This window comes from Paroedura picta, chromosome 17, assembly GCF_049243985.1.
Source record: "Paroedura picta isolate Pp20150507F chromosome 17, Ppicta_v3.0, whole genome shotgun sequence".
Taxonomy (NCBI): domain Eukaryota; kingdom Metazoa; phylum Chordata; class Lepidosauria; order Squamata; family Gekkonidae; genus Paroedura; species Paroedura picta.
In genome coordinates, this window is record NC_135385.1 from 17,904,780 (window position 1) to 17,923,747 (window position 18,968).

Below are 18,968 nucleotides of genomic sequence, written 5' to 3' on the forward strand. Positions count from 1 at the left end.
TATAAGAACCAACTCTTCTTCTTCTTCAGTAATATCAGGGCTCTCTCACCCTCACCCACCTCACAGGGTGTCTCTTGTGGGGAGAGGAAAGGGAAGGCGACTGTCAGCCGCTTTGAGCCTCCTTTGGGTAGAGAAAAGCGGCAGATAAGAACCAACTCTTCTCCTTCTTCAGTAATCTCAGGGCTCTCTCAGCCTCACCCACCCCACAGGGTGTCTGTTGTGGGGAGAGGAAAGGGAAGGCGACTGTAAGCCGCTTTGAGCCTCCTTCGGGGAGAGAAAAGCGGCATATAACCAATTCTACTTCTCCTCCTCCCCCTCCTCCTCTTCTTTGAGACCCACTGGGGTTTGAAGCCCTGCACTGGTGGTCCTCCAAGAGAGAGAGAGAGAGAGAGAGGGTAGCTGTAAGGGGCAAGGCCTCTTTTGTGAATAGTATCCAGCCTGTGGGATCCCCTTCCACACCACTTCACCTGGCATTTGACTTTCATGAACTTCAGGTGCTGATGGAAAAGGCGAGTATTTCTCCAGTCAGTTTCTCACAATCAGCAATGATCTTCTGCTCTCTTGATGGGGCATAAATGTATCACCGTGCGTCATGCTCGATAGATCTGGGTTGCGTCAGCAGTCCTTGCCAATGCTAGTAGGTCGGCTGAAACTCGTTCATTGATGTGTCTGCTGTCCATGGTAGCGGCACATAAAGATCTCCGTAAAGATCTTTCGCGTTGATCAATGCCATTCTCAAACGTTGCAATGATGTTATGACTCAGCTTTGGTCAAATCGTTGGGTTCCTTTTTTTTTTTTTTTTTGCATGCATGACCCTTTTTCCTTTTGCATTTAGCTCTAAGAGATTACGTCGGCAACAGTCAGGAATTGAAACACTTTGAATGGATGGGGAAATCTAACAACGGGAAAGCTGAGGAAGGACCCAGTAGGAGGAGATGGGACTGAGCAGGCTTTGAAATGTACACTTTTTCACTTTGCCTTATGTCTAGCCCAGGGTTGGCCAAACTGTGGCTCTCTAGATGTCCATGGACTACAATTCCCATGAGCCCCTGCCAGCACCATGCTAGTCCATGGGAATTGTAGTCCATGGACATCTGGAGAGCCACAGTTTGGCCACTCCAAAGCAAATTTCCCCCACCCAAGATTACTATAAGGGTAGGTATGTATGAGAATATGGCATCCTTAAAGCGTGCTAGTCTTATGCTGCATATTTATGTCTCGCTCTTAAGAGAGCTCCGGATGGCTTACGTAGTTGCCTCCTAACACAAGGTATCTTCTGCAGGAAGAGAGTGAACCTCAGGTAAATAGGCATTTGAGCTGTGTTAGAATAAATACTAAAAATTAAAAGACACTTGCTCCTGGGGAGGAAAACTGGCAAATGTAGACAGCATCCTAAAAAGCAGAGACCATCACCCTGCCAACAAAAGTGCATTTAGTCAAGGCTGTGGTATTCCCAGTTGCAATGTATGGCTGTGAAAGCTGGACCATAAGGAAGGCCGAGCGTCAAAGAATTGAGGCTTTTGAACTCTGGTGCTGGAGAAGACTCTTGCGAGTCCCTTGGACTGCAAGGCGAACGAACCGGTCAGTCCTAGAGGAGATCAGCCCTGCCTGCTCCTTAGAAGGCCAGATCCTGAAGATGAAACTCAAATCCTTTGGCCCCCTCATGAGAAGGAAGGACTCCCTGGAGAAGAGCCTGATGCTGGGAGCGATCGAGGGCAAAAGTAGAAGGGGACGACAGAGAATGAGGTGGCTGGATGGAGTCCCTGAAGCAGTCGGTGCAAACTTAAATGGACTCCGGGGAATGGTAGAGGACAGGAAGGCCTGGAGGATCATTGTCCACCGGGTCACGATGGGTCGGACACGACTTCGCACCTAACAACAACAAAGAATAAATACAAAATTTTGTATAGGGCATAATTTTCCTCTACCTGGTCCACACTGCAGTAAATAAATGTTCAAGTATACACATGTTTGATTGTTTCAGTGTAATGATCTGTATTAAGATTATTCATGGGGGGAAAAAATCTTATAAAGATTCTCATAATAGGAGAAATTATCCTTCATTAAATGCTGGCAGATTTTGTGAGTAGTGTAATTACAGAGGGTGGGGGGGATCTTGGCTAGCTGTATTCTGCTGTGTTACAATTATGGAAATGAAGGTGTTGACAAGAATAGAAGCAGAGTAGGATGGTCAGGTTTTATAGACGGGGAGAAATGGGGTGGGAAGAGCAATCATGACAAAGTTACTCAAAGTGACTGTTTTTGCATCCTTCCTTCTGGCTGCCTTTCATTAGCTGGGAGTAAAGCCTATCATTGTTGCCGGGGATAAATCAGGGCTGCGCGTGTGTTGTAATTTGTAAGGCTGAAAGGATGTATTGTATGATTCTGGGTCTCTGTAACAGAAATGGCTGAATGACTCCCTGATAAGTAGGTTACGGTGCCCCTGCTGCTGGCTGCTAATCATACACTCAGCTGTAGAAGAAGGAGAGTTGGTTCTTAGATGCCGCTTTTCTCTACCTGAAGGAGTCTCAGAGTGGCTTACAGTCGCCTTCCCTTTCCTCTCCCCACAACAGACACCCTGTGAGGGAGGGGAGGCTGAGAGAGCCCTGATATCACTGAAGAAGAAGAAGAGTCTGTTCTTATATGCCGCTTTTCTCTACCTGAAGAAGGCTCAAAGTGGCTTACAGTCGCCTTCTGTAAGGTAGGTGAGGCTGAGAGAGCCCTGATATTACTGAAGAAGAAGAAGAAGAGTTGGTTCTTATCTGCCACTTTTCTCTCCCCGAAGGAGGCTCAAAGCGGCTTACAGTCACCCTCCCTTTCCTCTCCCCACAACAGACACCCTGTGAGGTGGGTGAGGCTGAGAGAGCCCTGATATCACTGCTTGGTCAGAACAGTTTTATCAGTGCTGTGTTGAGCCCAAGGTCACCCAGATGGCTGCCTGTGGGGGAGTGCAGAATCGAACCCGGCATGCCAGATTAGAAGTCCGCACTCCTAACCACTGCACCAAACTGACTATAGGACTGCTAGATAAATACTTCTAACCTGCAGCAGACCCGTTTGTATCCCCACTGCAAAGATTACATCCAGGGAGTGGCCTGCTTGCTGCGTGGACCAGTTCCAAACTGCAGGAGTCCTAATGTCACCATGGCTGCGAGGAACTGGGTTTCTCCCAAGGATCAGTAGCCTTGGGAACTGGAACATCCAATCAGCCACCAGGAGACTTGACAGGGCATCTGCTAGTGCGTTAGGCGGATGGTACGCCAAACAGATGCCCAGGCTTTCCATTGCATCCCATACAAGCCCTGTACCTTCATTACCTGGAATCGTAGGGCGCGGTCAAGAAATCAAATGATAGATAAAATACAGCCCCCAAATCCATTGCGCTGCCAAGTAAAAGCCATGCAGTCTTTTTAAAACTCTAACCAGATGACTTCTTTTTCTTCCGAGGAAACGTTTGGGCATGTCACAACTCAGTTTAAAAAGTTTTTTTTATGTGCATGCAAAATTGCCTTGCTCTCATTAAGCTAACTTCTCTGTGTCCTGTTTTGCTTTGAACACCTGGACCCAAAGCAGTGATCTGTGTGGTATAGAGCAGGGGTAGTCAACCTGTGGTCCTCCAGATATCCATAGACTACAATTCTGGCAGGGGCTCATGGGAATTGTAGTCCATTGACATCTGGAGAACCACAGGTTGACTACCCCTGGTATAAGGTAAAGGTATCCCCTGTGCAAGCACCGGGTCATGTCTGACCCTTGGGGTGACACCCTCTAGCGTTTTCATGGCAGACTCAATACGGGGTGGTTTGCCAGTGCCTTCCCCAGTCATTACCGTTTACCCCCCAGCAAGCTGGGTACTCATTTTACTGACCTCGGAAGGATGGAAGGCTGAGTCAACCTTGAGCCGCCTGCTGGGATCGAACTCCCAGCCTCATGGGCAGAGCTTCAGACTGCGTGTCTGCTGCCTTACCACTCTGCGCCACAAGAGGCTCTTATACCCCTGGTATAGAGAGCCTCTTTTCTATTGAATCAGGCTGTGGGACCCTTTTGCTCAGCACGGTGATTGGCAGCCCTTCTCCAACTGCACACGCAAAGGAAGATCTTTCCTCGTATTTGCTAATTAAAGTTATCTACCGTTACACACGTCTCTGGCCTGACCTGGATAGCCCAGGCTAGGCTGATCTTGGGAGCCAGCCACGGTCGGCCTTAGTGAGTATTTGAGTGGGAGGCCATCGAGGAATAAATACCAGACTGTGAGGCACGGGTGGGCAATGTTCTTCTTCCTTGGAAGTTTTAAAGCAGAGGTTAGATAGCTGGCTCACAGAAATGTGGATTGTGGGCAGAAAGGGGTTGCATCAGTTCTTCGTTCGGGTAGTTCTCTCTTGCATGCCTGCCGATCACCACTTTGGGGTCAGGAGGCGAATTTCCTCCAGGCCGGACTGGAATTCTGGTTTTGTTTGTTTGTTTTGAGCCGGGCATCATCTGGGGCTCAGAATTGCGTTCGCTGTGGTCGGGGATGTAGCTGTGCAGCTTTGCATTCTGCAGGGGGTTGGACGTCGATCACCCTGGCGTTTGTGTCCTGCTCTTATGATTCTGTTATTCTCAAAGCGTTCCTGAACGTTTCTGGCCTTGAAATATCCCACCAGAGGTCACAGTAAGTTAGCCGTGGCTCGAGGGCAGAAACAAAACAATAAAGTCTGTGAGGACAAAACTGGGGGCTTTTTTTGTAGCTGCCAAATAAGAAAATATAGGATTTTAAAAGAATTCTGAAGTTGTTGAAACTGTGCACTTGATTGAGTTTTCTAAGCACCAACCTCGTTGATGTGGAGTAGGACCTGGACATTTTTAGGACCCCCTTGTGCACAACTGCAGGAATGGCGGCCGTGGGGTGAAGGTGGCCCACGCTGGGGGGCGGGCAGGTTGGGAGGCCAGGTCAGTCCTGGGCCAGGGGCCAATCATTGCCCCCCCCCGGACAGCGGCCACCCCCCAAGCCCTTACTGTTTTATTTATACCGCTCCCGCGGAGCGGTTACAGATGATTCTGTTTCTTTATGCAACTTTTAATTAACTTTATGCAACTTTTAATTTATTTTAACCACGCACCCCCACAAAAGGGATCCAATTAGCTCACAATCTCCTCTCCTCCTCCATTTTATCCTCACAACAATCCTGTAAGGTAGGTTCATCTGAGAGTGTGTGGTCAGCCCAAGGAGACCGTCATACCATGGAAGAATGGAGATCTGAACCAGGGTCTCCTAGATCCTCGTGTGGCACAGCGCATGTAAAATTGGGTGCGCTGATATGTTTGCCCTTGTGATCTTCTGTTCCTTCAAATGTAGATAATGTGTTTTGGTTATTTGTGTTCTTCATAGTAACCTGATGACCTCTTATAGGGGATCATTACACGATCCGGGCCTGTGTATTTAGTTAGATCTAAGGTTGATGTTTTATCTCTGAACTGGTAGCGGGCTCAAGCAGAAACGTAGGCCAACCTGGGTTCAGATTCTCAAACCACAAAGCCCACTTTCTCAGCCTAGCCCGCCACGCAGGGTAGTTGTGAAGGTAACATGGAGGAGGAGGGGGATAATGACGTATACCGCCCCTTGTAGGGGAGGAGGAATAAAAATGCTAGATAGGAAGAGGGCACACGGGCAGGTCGGAGCTGAAAGCTGTCTGCTGAAGGGCAACGCAACAAGAAGGCAATGCTCAGGCGCCACGTAGACCTGTAGCCTAATGGAGGAGCAGTCCCCAGCCCGTTGCAGTGGTCGCCTGCGGCCTGGTTTTCCGGGTGGCCATTTCTGCATTGGGGGGGGCATGTTTGTTGGGCCGGCGGTGGCTTAAAGAAATGAGCAGCAGTAGCCAAAACATCTGGGTTGGAGTAAAAAAAAAAAAATCCATTTTATCCCCCAGCCTTTTTTGCTCCTTGAGAGACTTGGTGTAAAGCAGGTTTTCTCACCCATGGTTTTGTGAAACCCTGGGGTTTCTTAATGGGCCTAGAAGGGTTTCCCGAATGGGGGGGGAAGTTAATTCATTTGTAATGTATGTTTAACATTTGCTAAATATTTATGGGCGATGCGATCCTATATAGTCATGTCGACCTGCCCCTTCCTCCCAAAATGGCCAATGATGGGCCTGGAGGGGGTGGGAAGGGGAGGGGCTCCGGGTGGGCGTGTCCACAGCTCTGCTTCCCAGCCACATTCAGCACGATCAGGTTTCTCAAAGCCTGAAGAAGGTTTCAGACGTTTCCCAGCGGTAAAAAAGTTGAGAGAGGCTGGTGTAAAGAAAGACATTGCAACTGGCAGCCTCTCCTTAATGGTGGCAGCTGAATAGAACAGAGACTTGGGGAAATGTTACGGTGCTGATGGTTTGGGGAGTCCTGCGCTTGAAAAGAAGGGCATTGACCCTGCAGTGTCAACAGCCCCACGTTTATTATTACGCTGGGTAGAAAAGGTTCATGCTAGAAGACGTTTGCTATAAAATTATTTTCTCTAGCAGCATTATTTTCAATGTTAGGGGTTGTGTCGTGGTGTTTGCCTTAAGATTTAAAGACTGTAGAGCAGGGGCAGTCAAACTGCGGCCCTCCAGATGTCCGTGGACTACAATTCCCAGGAGCCCCTGCCAGCGAATGCTGGCAGGGGCTCCTGGGAATTGTAGTCCACGGACATCTGGAGGGCCGCAGTTTGACTACCCCTGCTGTAGAGTAATGTGGTTTTTGTTCTCCCCCTGAGCAGGAAGGCTAGGGATTCTCGTAGAATAAATTGCTGCGGGTTTGAATCGCCATTTGTTTGGGTTTCAGTACTGCCGAATTTTTGGAACGTGGAGAGTGAATTGAGCCCCCCTGAGCAAAAACAAGTGGAAAACAATGAGGAACTCGCCAGCTCCTATGAGAGAAAGCTGATTGAGGTAAGAATATTTTACTATGTTAAAAAAAAAAAGCCATTTGAATTCTGTAATGTGTTCCTTAGAGCCTCTTGTGGCGCAGAGTGGTAAGGCAGCAGAAATGCAGCCTGAAAGCTCTGCCCACGAGGCTGGGAGTTCGATCCCAGCAGCCGGCTCAAGGTCGACTCAGCCTTCCCTCCTTCCGAGGTGGGTAAAATGAGTACCCAGCTTGCTGGGGGGTAAAGGGTAATGACTGGGGAAGGCACTGGCAAACCACCCCGTATTGAGTCTGCCAAGAAAACGCTGGAGGTGTCACCCCAAGGTGACTCGGTGCTTGCACTGGGGATACCTTTACCTTTAATGTGTTCCTGCATTGCCAGCCGAGAAATTTGAGTCCTGTTCTAACGGTTGCTGTTTTCACCCTGTGGGAGGTACAGTCCAAGTGGATCGAAGTTGGTAGGTTTAGAAAGGTGTAACTCTGCTCAGAATTGCAGAGGAAGCAATGCTGTTCGAGTCCTTCAGCTTCCAATTGAGGACAACCGGGGTTTGAAAGAGGAGGAGAAAGGGATGGGAAGGGAGGAAAGGCAGATGGTGAAAGCCAGGGGGAATGGAATGGTTGCAACCTAAGCAGTGGTTGGTGTGCCCCATCCTTAATCTGCAGCATTTCTGGCATGTCCTTTTAAGGCTTGGGTGATGAACACTCCCGGTTTGTTCGCATACACCAAACATGGTAATTTCTTTTAGCAGTTCAGGGCCAGGGGGATTGGAATCCCTGCCTGTATGAGGAGAGGTCAAGACAGTTGAGTCCGTGTAGCTTGGAAAAGAGGAGGGCAAAAGGGGTGATAGGCTAGCTGTGTTGAATTACGTTGACATGTTGTGTACCGCAGCTTTAGAGACAAGGCTTAGGAGTAGGGGGTTCAAATCATGGGAAAGGAAGTCCCACTTAACTACTAGAAAGTGATTTCTGATGTTCTGGTTCTAGGCTTAGGTAGCTTGAGCCTGATGGGCTGTCCCCTCCGCCTGTTGATGTTGTCCCCTGTTCCAAAGTGTAATTTCTGGTTTTGCCAACAGCTGTTTGGTGTTTTTAGTGTGTCTTGTGATTTTGGGGAATAGGATTGCTTACGGACTGGTCCAGGTGAGCAAGGAAGAAGCCCCTTCCGTCAGAAACCACCCCAAATGACTTCCTCCAAGGAAGAAGATGAAGAAGAGTTGGTTCTTATATGCTATTTTTCTCTACCCGAAGGAGTCTCAAAGTGGCTTACAATCGCCTTCCCTTCCTCTCCCCACAACAGACACCCTGTGAAGGAGGGGAGGCTGAGAGAGCCCTGATATTGCTGAAGAAGAAGAAGAGTTGGTTCTTATATGCCGCTTTTCTCTACCTGAAGGAGTCTCAAAGTGGCTCAAAATCGCCTTCCCTTTCCTCTCCCCACAACATACACCCTGTGAGGTGGGTGAGGCTGAGGGAACCCTGATATTCCTGCTCGGTCAGAACAGCTTTCTCAGTGCTGTGACGAGCCCAAGGTCACCCAGCTGGCTGCATGTGGAGGAGGAGCGGGGAATCAGACCCGGCTGGCCAGATTAGAACTCTGCACTCCTAACCCCAACACCAAGCTGGATTTCAGGAGGAAGGAGCTGCATCCGATTAATGCAGACTGATCCACTGTAGGACCACTGAGAAGTGAAATTCACAGTATGAGAGCCAGTCCTCTGCCTCCTAAGGCCGCCCAAATTTAAGTAACGGCTTCACTTGGTGTATAAGAAAGCCTTGCCTATTTGTAGCTGAGCTTCCCTCCTAGGCTTCTGCCACACAAATAGTCCTTTTCTGAAGTGATTCTAACAGGGTACCTGAAGTGGAACGTGCAAAGCAATTGGGTCGTTTCAGTTATGATTTATGGCTTCTTACGCTGCTGCCGTGTCAGTCCTGTGAAGGTGAGTCCCCGTCCAGCGTAGCCGTAAGAACCCGAAGCCTTAAAAATGAGCTGCGGTTTTTCACTGTTTGTCGGACCGAACTGACTGAGATGTTTGTCTCACCAGAGGATAGCGCCCGTTCGCATTCTCCTGCTCCCACCTGCACACTCGGATATTTTTGAACGGCGGTGAGCCTTGATCAACTCTGCAAAAATGACTCTTGCTCCAGAACTGTGGAGTGATTATTTATTTTTTTTCCTGATAAGGGAAGTGTCAGGTTCACAATAAATGTGGAATTTTGCGGGGAAAGCAGGACTGCATCCAAAGCAAGAAAAGTCGGGCAAGATAAATGAAGCCTTACGTGCCGTAAAAGCAGGTTTCGAATGAAGGATTACCGTGTGGGACGTGAGGATGCAAAAAAAAAACAGCTTCCACATGATGATCCATTTGATGGGGGGACAACATGGGGGGGGGGTCCTGGAGTCCGGGCCCTTTTGGTGGCCCTTCTACTTGCACCTGGGCTTTGGCCACTGTGAAACACAGAATGTTGGACTGTTATCTGACAGAAAGGCTAATTCTGTGAATTTAGGCAGATCGTAAGTGGGTGGACAGAAGGGATGGTGTACGTACTTGGCTCTCGTGGCCGTTGCCTACATTCTGCAGGGGGTTGGACTAGATGACCCTGAAGGCCCCTTCCCACTCTGCTTCTGAGAGCCAGTTTGGTGTAGTGGTTAACAGTGCGGACTTCTAATCTGGTATGCCGGGTTCGATTCTGCGCTCCCCCACATGCAACCAGCTGGGTGACCTTGGGCTCAACACAGCACTGATAAAACTGTTCTGACCAAGCAGTGATATCAGGGCTCCCTCAGCCTCCCCTCCCTCAACTCTTCTTCTTCTTCTTCTTCTTCTTCTTCTTCTTCTTCTTCTTCTTCTTCTTCTTCTTCTTCTTCTTCTTCTTCTTCTTTTCTTCTTCTTTTCTTCTTCTTTTCTTCTTCTTCTTTTCTTCTTCTTTTCTTCTTCTTCTTCTATGAATAAACTAGGAGGTATTTTTTGCTCTGGTCAGTTAACAAAGGCGATGAAAAGCAGCTGTGTTTTGCTGTCTTTGTTTGCCCATCACGGGCCGTGGCTGTGCTTTAGGGGCTGAACTCCACAAGGGGCTGCTGCTGTTATTAGTCGCATTGTCCCTTTTTTGTCTTGGCCCAGTCACAATGGCTTCCTGAAATGGAAATTACTGACGTGTGGAGTGACGCCGTTAGAAAGGGCTCGCTTTTCCTTGCAGTTTACAGTTCGGTCAAATTGAGGACCTCATTCACCGCCTGCTTTTATTTATGGCGCCGATTGTTAATCAACATTAAAAGGCAGGCTTTGTAGGAACTGAGCTTTGCGACGGCCCAAAATGCATATTGTGGTTGGGCCCGTAGGAACCAACCGGCGGGGCGGAAACGTCCCTTGTTCCGTTTCATTCAGAGCAAAAAGCCAAGTCGGGTGAAGGAAGGCAGGGGTTAGAATAGAAATTTCTTCCGATTTGATATGGCATTTAGCCAGGACACAATCCCTAGAAGTAGATTACCAGCGGAATTTCAAAGAAATGTCAAAAGTGTACAAAAAAAAAAAAAACAGTGTAAACACACTGGATTGGGTTTTAAATAGCAGAATCCCATTTTTGGCCACTAATGATCTCCAGGCATGCTCTGTATAAAGGTAAAGGTATCCCCTGTGCAAGCCCCGGGTCATGTCTGACCCTTGGGGTGACGCCCTCCAGCGTTTTCATGGCAGACTCAATACGGGGTGGTTTGCCATTCTCTTCCCCAGTCATTACCGTTTACCCCCCAGCAAGCTGTATACAAAGGCACAAATTTTCGCAACCTGCCTGAAAGTAGATTCTTCCCCTTGCCACAGGAGGAATTTAAGCTTTCCTCTTCCTGAATGAGCAGCAATCTCCCTGTGGAAAAGGATGGCAAGGGGCCCATATAGCTGGCATATGGAATAGACATCTGAATAAGACATGATCGGTGCTCTCCAGAAATACAGGGCCAGTCTTTCAGCTCTAGGTAGGCGTTTTGCACAGAACCTGCCCCTCGATCCCAGCCCAGAATGATTTTGTTTGTTTTTACATTTATACCCCACCTTTCACGACCACGGCTTACAGAATAAAGCCATAAAACCCTTAAAATCCCATTAAAAACTCAATAGCATTCATCACTGGGTACCGCTGAGTGCAGGGAACGGCTAGCTGAGCGCAGTCAGCTTCAGTATGACCTACCTCCACCCAGCCCATCACTCACTTGGGTCTCCTCTTGACGGTTTCCTCGCTCTTTTTGATGAATCATAGAATCCTAGAGTTGGAAGGGGCCCTACAGGCCATCTAGTCCAACCCCCTGCTCAACGCAGGATCAGCCCAGAGCATCCTAAAGCATCCAAGAAAAGTGTGTCTCCAACCTTTGCTTGAAGACTGCCAGTGAGGGGGAGCTCACCACCTCCTTAGGCAGCCTATTCCACTGCTGAACTACTCTGACTGTGAAAATGTTTTCCTGATATCTAGCCCATATCGTTGTACTGTAGTTTAAACCCATGACTGCGTGTCCTCTCCTCTGCAGCCAACAGAAACAGCATCCTGGTGTGCTTTTGTCTTGTAACTCTCCTGTGCTCTTGAACAGGGAAAGTTCTTCCCCAACACACGTGAGCAGAGATGTGTTGAGCTGAATGACGTGATGGGCCCATTGTTGGGTGAAGATGGGCAAAGAGGAAGCAGAAAGGCTCCGTTCCTATTTTGCCTCTGCTTTTCCCCAGACGTTTCTGGGGGGAAACGCATCTAGGGATGGGAGTTGGCAAGGTGATAGTGTCTGGGTGGCCGATTGACACGGACAGAGTGGTTGTCGAGGGGCAGCGGGCCTGAACTAGGTGAGTCCAAATCCCCTGGGGTGGATGGCGTGCGCAGAGAACTTTCCGGAGAGCCTGCAGGCCATTTAGGGCCTTTTGAAGGACATGGAGATGATGGCTTTTAAGCCTCCCAGATGTCTGAAGCTCTCTTAGCCGTGCCATTTACACTTAAGCAAACCTTGCTTACAAACAAGGGAACAGTTTGTTCGGCGGGAGAGAGTCGAGCGTAGGATGTTTGCCGATACTGAGCTAAATTCAATTTCACCCAAATTCTCGGCTTTCTCGGAGCAAAATCGAACCCTGCGATTGTTTCGGGGGCTGTGAGACTACACGCCTGCGTTTCCTTTGCGTGGCCAGGAAAAGGAACAGACGGGGGGGGGGGAAGTGGCAGTGGGAATAAAACACACGTAATTGTCACCTAGCAAGGGGGGGGGGATAATCAAAGTAACCATTACGATGTCACAAATAGCTCGGTGGAAAGACCTGCTGGCACATTTTCCAGGAGTCTGAGCAGTCGTTTCGGCCCAATAAATGAACAATTGTTGCTCCTTTTTGCACAGGGTCCCGATTCTGTAACCGGCTTCTAAGGACCCGTTCCGTTTCCCTGGCAACGAAACAATAACTTTCTTAGCGTTTGCCTGCTGGTGTGAGCGTTGCCGCTTGCGATTTCTCTTTGCACTGCGGTTGTGCAGGCGTGACCGTTCCCCTCTTCCCGCTGCTGCGACCTTTTTGCAAAATGTTAAAGTTTTTGTTTTGAGAGGAAGTACTCTGTGTATTTGAACCCAGATCCTTGTTGTGTGGCGCATTCCTCCGGTGAGGCTTTCTGCTGGGTGAGCAGGATGCTTCTTCTTCCCTCCTTTCTAGGGCCTTTTTCTTCCCAGTCGTAGAATCATAGTTAGAAGGGACCTCCGGGGTCATCTAGTCTAACCCCCTGCAAAATGCCGGAAATTCACAACTACCTGCTCACCCGCAGTGACCCTCAATTCCATGCCCAGATGATGCCCACCTCAAAAATCCAGAATCCCAGCTCAGTCTGGGCTGGAGGAAATTCACCTCCCAACCCCAAAGGGGCAATCGGCATTTCCCCGGGCGTGCAAGAAAGGGCTAGAAGACTCCATCCTTGAAGGAAGGCATAAGATCCAAGCCTTGATGCTCCCCTCAATCCAGCACTCATGTCTTTAAGTTTGCAAAATGAGTATGGTTACCCACCCGTCAACCTGCTGTCCCACTAATTTCATACATTTCAGCTTAGTTTCCTTGTTGCTGATCTTTTCTGCTTGTTCGTTCAGCATTAGAGTGATTGTCCACCCTGTTTTTTAAAAAATTGCAATTTCGGTGGGGTCTGTGCTGCAGCCTTTCCCAGTGGGTTTACCTTAAACTCTCATTGTGAATTAAAGTGCATTTTCCCACTTTGAGGCTGAATATATAAAACAATGTGATTGTGGCTTACGTCTCTCCTCACAAAACTTGACTCCAGTGGCACATTTAAGATCAACAAAGATTTATTCAAGGCGTGAGCTTTCCTGTGCATACACACACTTCCTCAGACAATGGGACAGGGATCATAAGACTACAGATATAAGGAGAAAGCGAATTAGTAGCAAATTAGTAAACAGCATCATAAGTCCAAATATGCAGTATGATAATTCTTTGCTAGAAAAGCAAATCAGTCTTTTGGGTTCAATTGTCATTCACAGAAACATTGGGGCAATAAAAAATGTAAAGTTAGTGATTCGTGGCAGGCCCTTTCCCAGTTGTGAAAGCAGTAATTGAAAGTGGCTTCTTGTTAGCCCCATCCATCTCCATGCAAGCCTAGTTCCTTTCTGCCTTTGCTTTTTTTGTCAAAATTATTCATCTCTACAACATTTCAACAACCATCTTTCCCAGCTTCGGCTGCAAATTTGCGAGGGAAACTTTTCGCAAAAGTAACCTGCAAATGTCCTTTTGTAGTCAGCAGGATAACACTGTTCTCGCAGTCAGTTGGGTGCAACTCCAGAGGTCTAGATTTCCTCCCACCCCCCTACAGTTCTATCTATAACTGCTACTGCAAAAGTCTTCATAATTAACCCCACAAAAATATCTAATCTGCAGCTGTCCCAAAGGAGCATGCGGGGCTCATAGAACAATAGATCAAATAGTTCCAAAGTGTGCTGATCATAATGATGCAGGGGAGGCCAAGAAGTGATCCCGATCCAATCAGGACTTTTATGTCCGTCATTTAAAGGATCACAACTTTCCAGCGCAGTGTAATTAGCTCAGGACATTTTGGAGTCTGTAGCCCGGGATTTCAGCAGGCAATCAATTGTGTAATATTTCTCGAAGAAGAAGAAGTCAACAAGTTCATGCAGACTCCAGCTGCCCGTGGATGAAAGAAACTCATAATAGCTGATAATGAGCACTAACTTGCCTGGGCAACGTATATAACACACTGTCATGAGAGGTGGTGGGCGGGGACAGGCGATGTCATATTAATTACGAGGATGGAAAGAGGTCCAGGCATCTTTGTGGCTGGGAATTTTTCCAGCAGGGAGCGATCACACACCAGTGCTCCGATATGGTAAGCACCTCTGGATTGGAGGGAGAGCAGGCTAGAGATCCTGATCAGCTGAGAACCTCAGAGCACCCGTGGGGATGGGATTTGAACTGGAGAGCTGTTTGGGGCTCCAGGATGACCGTTGATCTGCTGTTCTGCATAAGCTGGTGCAATTCTTGGAACTTAGCTGCTTCCACGGTGGTTCTAATCCACGTTACTGCTTCCACGTGATTTGAAGGGTTGACTTTTCTACCACAACCCTGTCCAAAGTAGCCCTTTCTGTCTGGGGGGTTGATCTTTATACTATGAAGATGAGCTGTAATTCCAGGCCCCACCTGGAGGTTGGCTACCCCAGGGTTGGAAATATTCCTGGAGTTTTGGAGGTGGGACTTCAAAATCGTACAATGCCTCAGAGTCCAGCCTTCAAGGAGGCTGCGGGTACGCTTCTGGCCCGGGGAGGGGGGAAAGGCTGCGTCCCTGCTGGGGGGGAGGAGCCTTCTCCCCCAGCCCCAAAAGCAGACCTAGCTCCCGTTGTATTTACAAGTACAACGGTCCGTAGTATATAAATAAAGGGTGGGGCCTTATCCATATTAAATTGCATCTCATCTGCATCATCATGCCACTTCTGAGGTTCCTTGAAGCCTGAAGAATGTTTCAGGGGTTTCTCAATGGTAAAAAGGTTAAGAAAGGCTGGCCTGCTCAGACTGGCAGCAGATTCAGTTTCAGGTTATTAGTCAGCCCCAGGCCATGTCAAGCAAATTAACAAAATACAAAATCAGCAGCTCTCCAAGGTCTCAGGCAGAGCCTTTCTGGGCCCCACATATCTGAGGGACCGCCTGTCAACCTATGCCCCCCGCAGGGCTCTGCGCTCTGCAGGTACTGATTTGTTGGTTATCCTCGGACCCGCCGCCATAAAAATCCGATGCTCTAAAGTAGCATAATTTTAAGTTCTATTTTATTATCTGTTTTAAATTGCATTACATTAAATGACCATATTCTTTTGGTCTTTTATGTATTGACTTCATATAACTTGGTTTGAACAACTGTAATAAAATTTGGCTGGCTGGCTGGCTGGCTGGCTGGCTGGCTGGCTGGCTGGCTGGCTGGCTGGCTGGCTGGCTGGCTGGCTGGCTGGTTGGTTGGTTGGTTGGTTGGTTGGTTGGTTGGTTGGTTGGTTATCCCTGGCCCTAGAGAAGCAGGCCTGGCCTCGACCAGGGCCGGGGCCTTTTCGGTCCTGCCCCCGACCTGGTGGAACAAGCTCCTGGTTGAGCTCCAGGCCCTGCGGGAGCTTTCTGCGTTCCGCAGGGCCTGCAAAATGGAGCTCTTCCGCCAGGTCTATGGTTGAGGCCAGGGCGGTAAGGAAGATAGTTGCACCCCCCCCCCAGTGTTATTGCGCTCTGGCCAATGTGACATCGCTGGCCCCTCCTCCTACCCTCTGCTATTAGATATATTAGTTTGGGTTGTTGAGGTTTTTGGTATTTTGTGATGTCTGGTTTTAATGGGGTCAACAAACTGCTTTGAGAGCGGCAGGAAATAAATTGCATAATTATCATTTCCCAGATCATTTAGCTGGAGATGCTGGGGATTGAACCCGGAACCTTCCGCAAGCCAAGCAGATGTTCCTGAGCCACAGCAAACGATACACCGCCCCTAATGGTTTATCCAAGTAATTTTGTACAAGCCTATGCCATCTATGCGGAAAAGCCCTTTTGAATAATCCCGTTTTGCATGGGTTGTAGGAAGCCAAGAACAGGGATGTTCCCGACTTCCTCAGGCAGACTGTTCTGCACAACGGAGAAATTTAATGTTACATGAGCCATTTGTGCGTGTTTTTCATATCGGGTGTTCTGCGTTTCTGTAATTCGACAAACACGCAACATAACATTTGGTCATTCCTGCCGTAGGTCCAGATCACGTCTCAGGATGTAAGAAGCAGGTTCGAGAGGGGGAAATGTTTGGTTGCGCAGATATGAGGAAAAAAAGGCTTGAAGTTTTAGTAGTTTATTCCTTTGTCGCTCTTGACTCTCCCCCCTTGTTGTCCTATAAGAGTCTGCCTGGCGAGTTACAGAACAAAGTTGAAATCGCAGTGCCTCTTTAACCAAATAACATCTTGACTGCCAGAGCCGAGTCTAAAGAGTATGTATTATTTCGAACCGATGCGGTGTCAAAAATAGTCTGCAGGTGCTCTTGTTCACCAGATTGAGCGGTTGCCTTTGGATAACAGAATACAGACACCTGTGTGGTATTTATATCCGAACTAGGCTTTCTGATTAGAAGGTAAGGCATGTTAATGCACCTCGCCAGATTTGGGCACAGCAAGAATTAAAGTGCCGCTTCTGTTTTGCATGCCGCGTGCAGCTTGTGGCAATGTATGCAGTTATTGAAAATACAATGCTGTTTTCGGCCACTTTGCTTGCAGTTTTGGCTTGTGCTAAGGCCATAGTGGTATGGTTTTTTGGGCAGTCTTAATCAGTTCTGTCTAGAAGGCAGTGGCGGACCCCCCCCCCCCCCCCCGTCCTGATTTTTACTTTCCATCTCTGTAATATCTTCTGTGAAAACAGTGCTTTCGTATATTAACGCAGCTCTCGGCTCCCGATAATTTTTCGTCTTTTTTCTTTTTTGCGGTGATGTGTGTTGCGGTGGACGGAATTCTGCGATTGACCCTACTGGGTTTCCGAATTTTTGGTGGGGAAAAAGTGAGAAAAAAGGATCTTTTTCTTATTTATCCCCGTGACTTTCGGTCACCCAACAGACGTTTGGCAGATGAGACAAGTCCTCTGATCGCAGGTGGAGGCCAAGGTGTGCGTTTTCAGTGTGTTCTTTTGCAAGTCCCCCCCAGTTCGGTATAGACTTGCTTATCTTACATATTCATGAAGTAACAACCATGGCTTCAGGGCAGAACAGGCACCGGTTTTGACGCACAACTGTGACAGGAAGTGTGCAAGAATAAAGGATGTCGTGCCATGCCCCCGGGCTCTTTAAAAACCTCCATTCCTAGTTTGCTTCACGACTCCCAAGAAATCTGTTACCTTTTTCATAGCTTAGATTTTTCAACACGGTTTCTTCCCTTTCCTTGGTTGTGGAACCAGGTTGATCCAGGGACTCCCCGTCCGAATGCACCTTGATGCACCCACTTTTTAGGGGTGAGCAAATGTTGTATGGGCGTCATCTGGCTAGAGCTGCCGTTGATGAATACCCAGCAGTATTCATGATGGGCCACTTGGGATATCAAGTTTTTCCTGTCCAGAGGAACACGGTCCAGCCCAGCCAATAGCAAGGCAACTTGAGAAGTTTAACAGAAGTTTTCGGTTTGAACAGAAGAATAAATGTCGAGCATCCTGCCACCCGCCATCTTGCACATCAGTCCATAAGTAGTCGGGATTGGGTCGCCAACTCCAGCCTGGGAGATTTCTGGAGACTTGAAATGGTGTCCGGAGAGGGTACTCAGCAGGAATACGGTAATGCTGGCAGGGCTCCCTGGAATTGTGGTCCGTGGACATCTGGAGGGCCGCAGTGTGACTGCCCCTGCACTAGAGAATAGCCACCAGTCAAGCTGACCTTGATAGAACATTGTTCTGGTTCAACGTAATGTAGTTTCACAGGTTCAGTGTCCACCTGCTGCCTCACTTTCAAGTTCCTCTGCTACCATCGGGGCATGAGAAATTAGCATATTTTACTTGTGACGGATATGCGGGCTCGTGCCTGGCCCACCAACCATCTGCTGTCCGTCCCAGCTAATATTATTAACTAATATGCCTAATCTTTGAGATGTTTCTGTCCCAAGGCACTCAGTCAATGAATGGTTTTAAAAATGGCTTGCTTCCAGTTGAGAGCTATGAATCATCTTCCTTTGGTAAAAAGAAAAAAAAATCTATTAGCCATCTCTCCCTTATTTCACAGGAAATCTTTTCATTATGTAGCCCTTCTGTTTCTAGCTTTATCTTTCACCTTGTATATAAAGGTCTGAGTCATTAGTCAAGTGGGATGTTAAATCAGTTTTGTTCAGCAAACATTTGCCTGGTTTAAGTCGAACTTACTCCTCTACTCTCAACCACTGCCCTAACGCTCTCTGATCGTTATGCTGATGTTTAAACATCCCTTCAAAATAAGAGACAGACACGCCACAACAATGGACATAAGGAACATTTTAGTTTCTTGGAAATTTTAACTCATGACAATGACAAATCAATGGGAACCCTGAGCTTGTTTCTCTGCAATGAGATAGTCCCATCTGGGAGTGATAGGAGACAATGACACTCGAAGTGTGTTGTAAAGGGCCGGGGGGTTGAAGTAAAAGGCCGGGGGGGGGGGGGGAGAAGGCGTCCTTTGCAGCCCACCTCCAATTAGTCGACGGACCACATGTGGTCCGCGACCCACAAGTTGGGGGTCGCTAGTTTAAGGGATCTGTGGGTGAGGATGAATGGACTTCAGACTGTAGGTGCTGAATTCCAATAAAGCTTTTTACTGATTGAGTCTCATAGTACAGCAGAAAACAACCTGGGTTAGCATCTGAACTAGTGTTGTTTGGGGAGGGACTTTTCCCTTTCTCTGGAGAGTAAAAGAATTCTGAAATGATGCTTCTCATCTGCAGTGTTACAGTCCACTGTAGCACATCATACTTGCTGGTTGTCCAGAGGAACTGGTTGGCCTCTGTGTGGGACAAGATCCTGGACTTAGAGGGCTATTGGTCTGATTCAGCAGGGCTCTTCTTATATTCTTATGAAGGATATATATTGCTTGACTTAGGACAGAACTAGTTGTTTATATGGAG

General features: G+C 48.1%; 1 protein-coding gene across 4 annotated transcripts in view; it reads left to right on the top strand.

Annotated features, from left to right (window-relative positions):
* SNX29 (sorting nexin 29) overlaps positions 1–18,968 on the top strand; it is a 154,446-nt gene that overhangs the window by 23,246 nt on the left and 112,232 nt on the right. For all 4 annotated transcript variants that reach the window (XR_013227311.1, XR_013227310.1, XM_077316989.1 and 1 more), the window contains exon 15: positions 6,794–6,900. Coding sequence is in view for 2 of the 4 variants with exons in the window: in XM_077316989.1 (XP_077173104.1) it covers positions 6,794–6,900 (107 nt within the window). In the remaining 2 variants the exon portion in view is untranslated. The remainder of the gene's footprint in view (positions 1–6,793; positions 6,901–18,968) is intronic.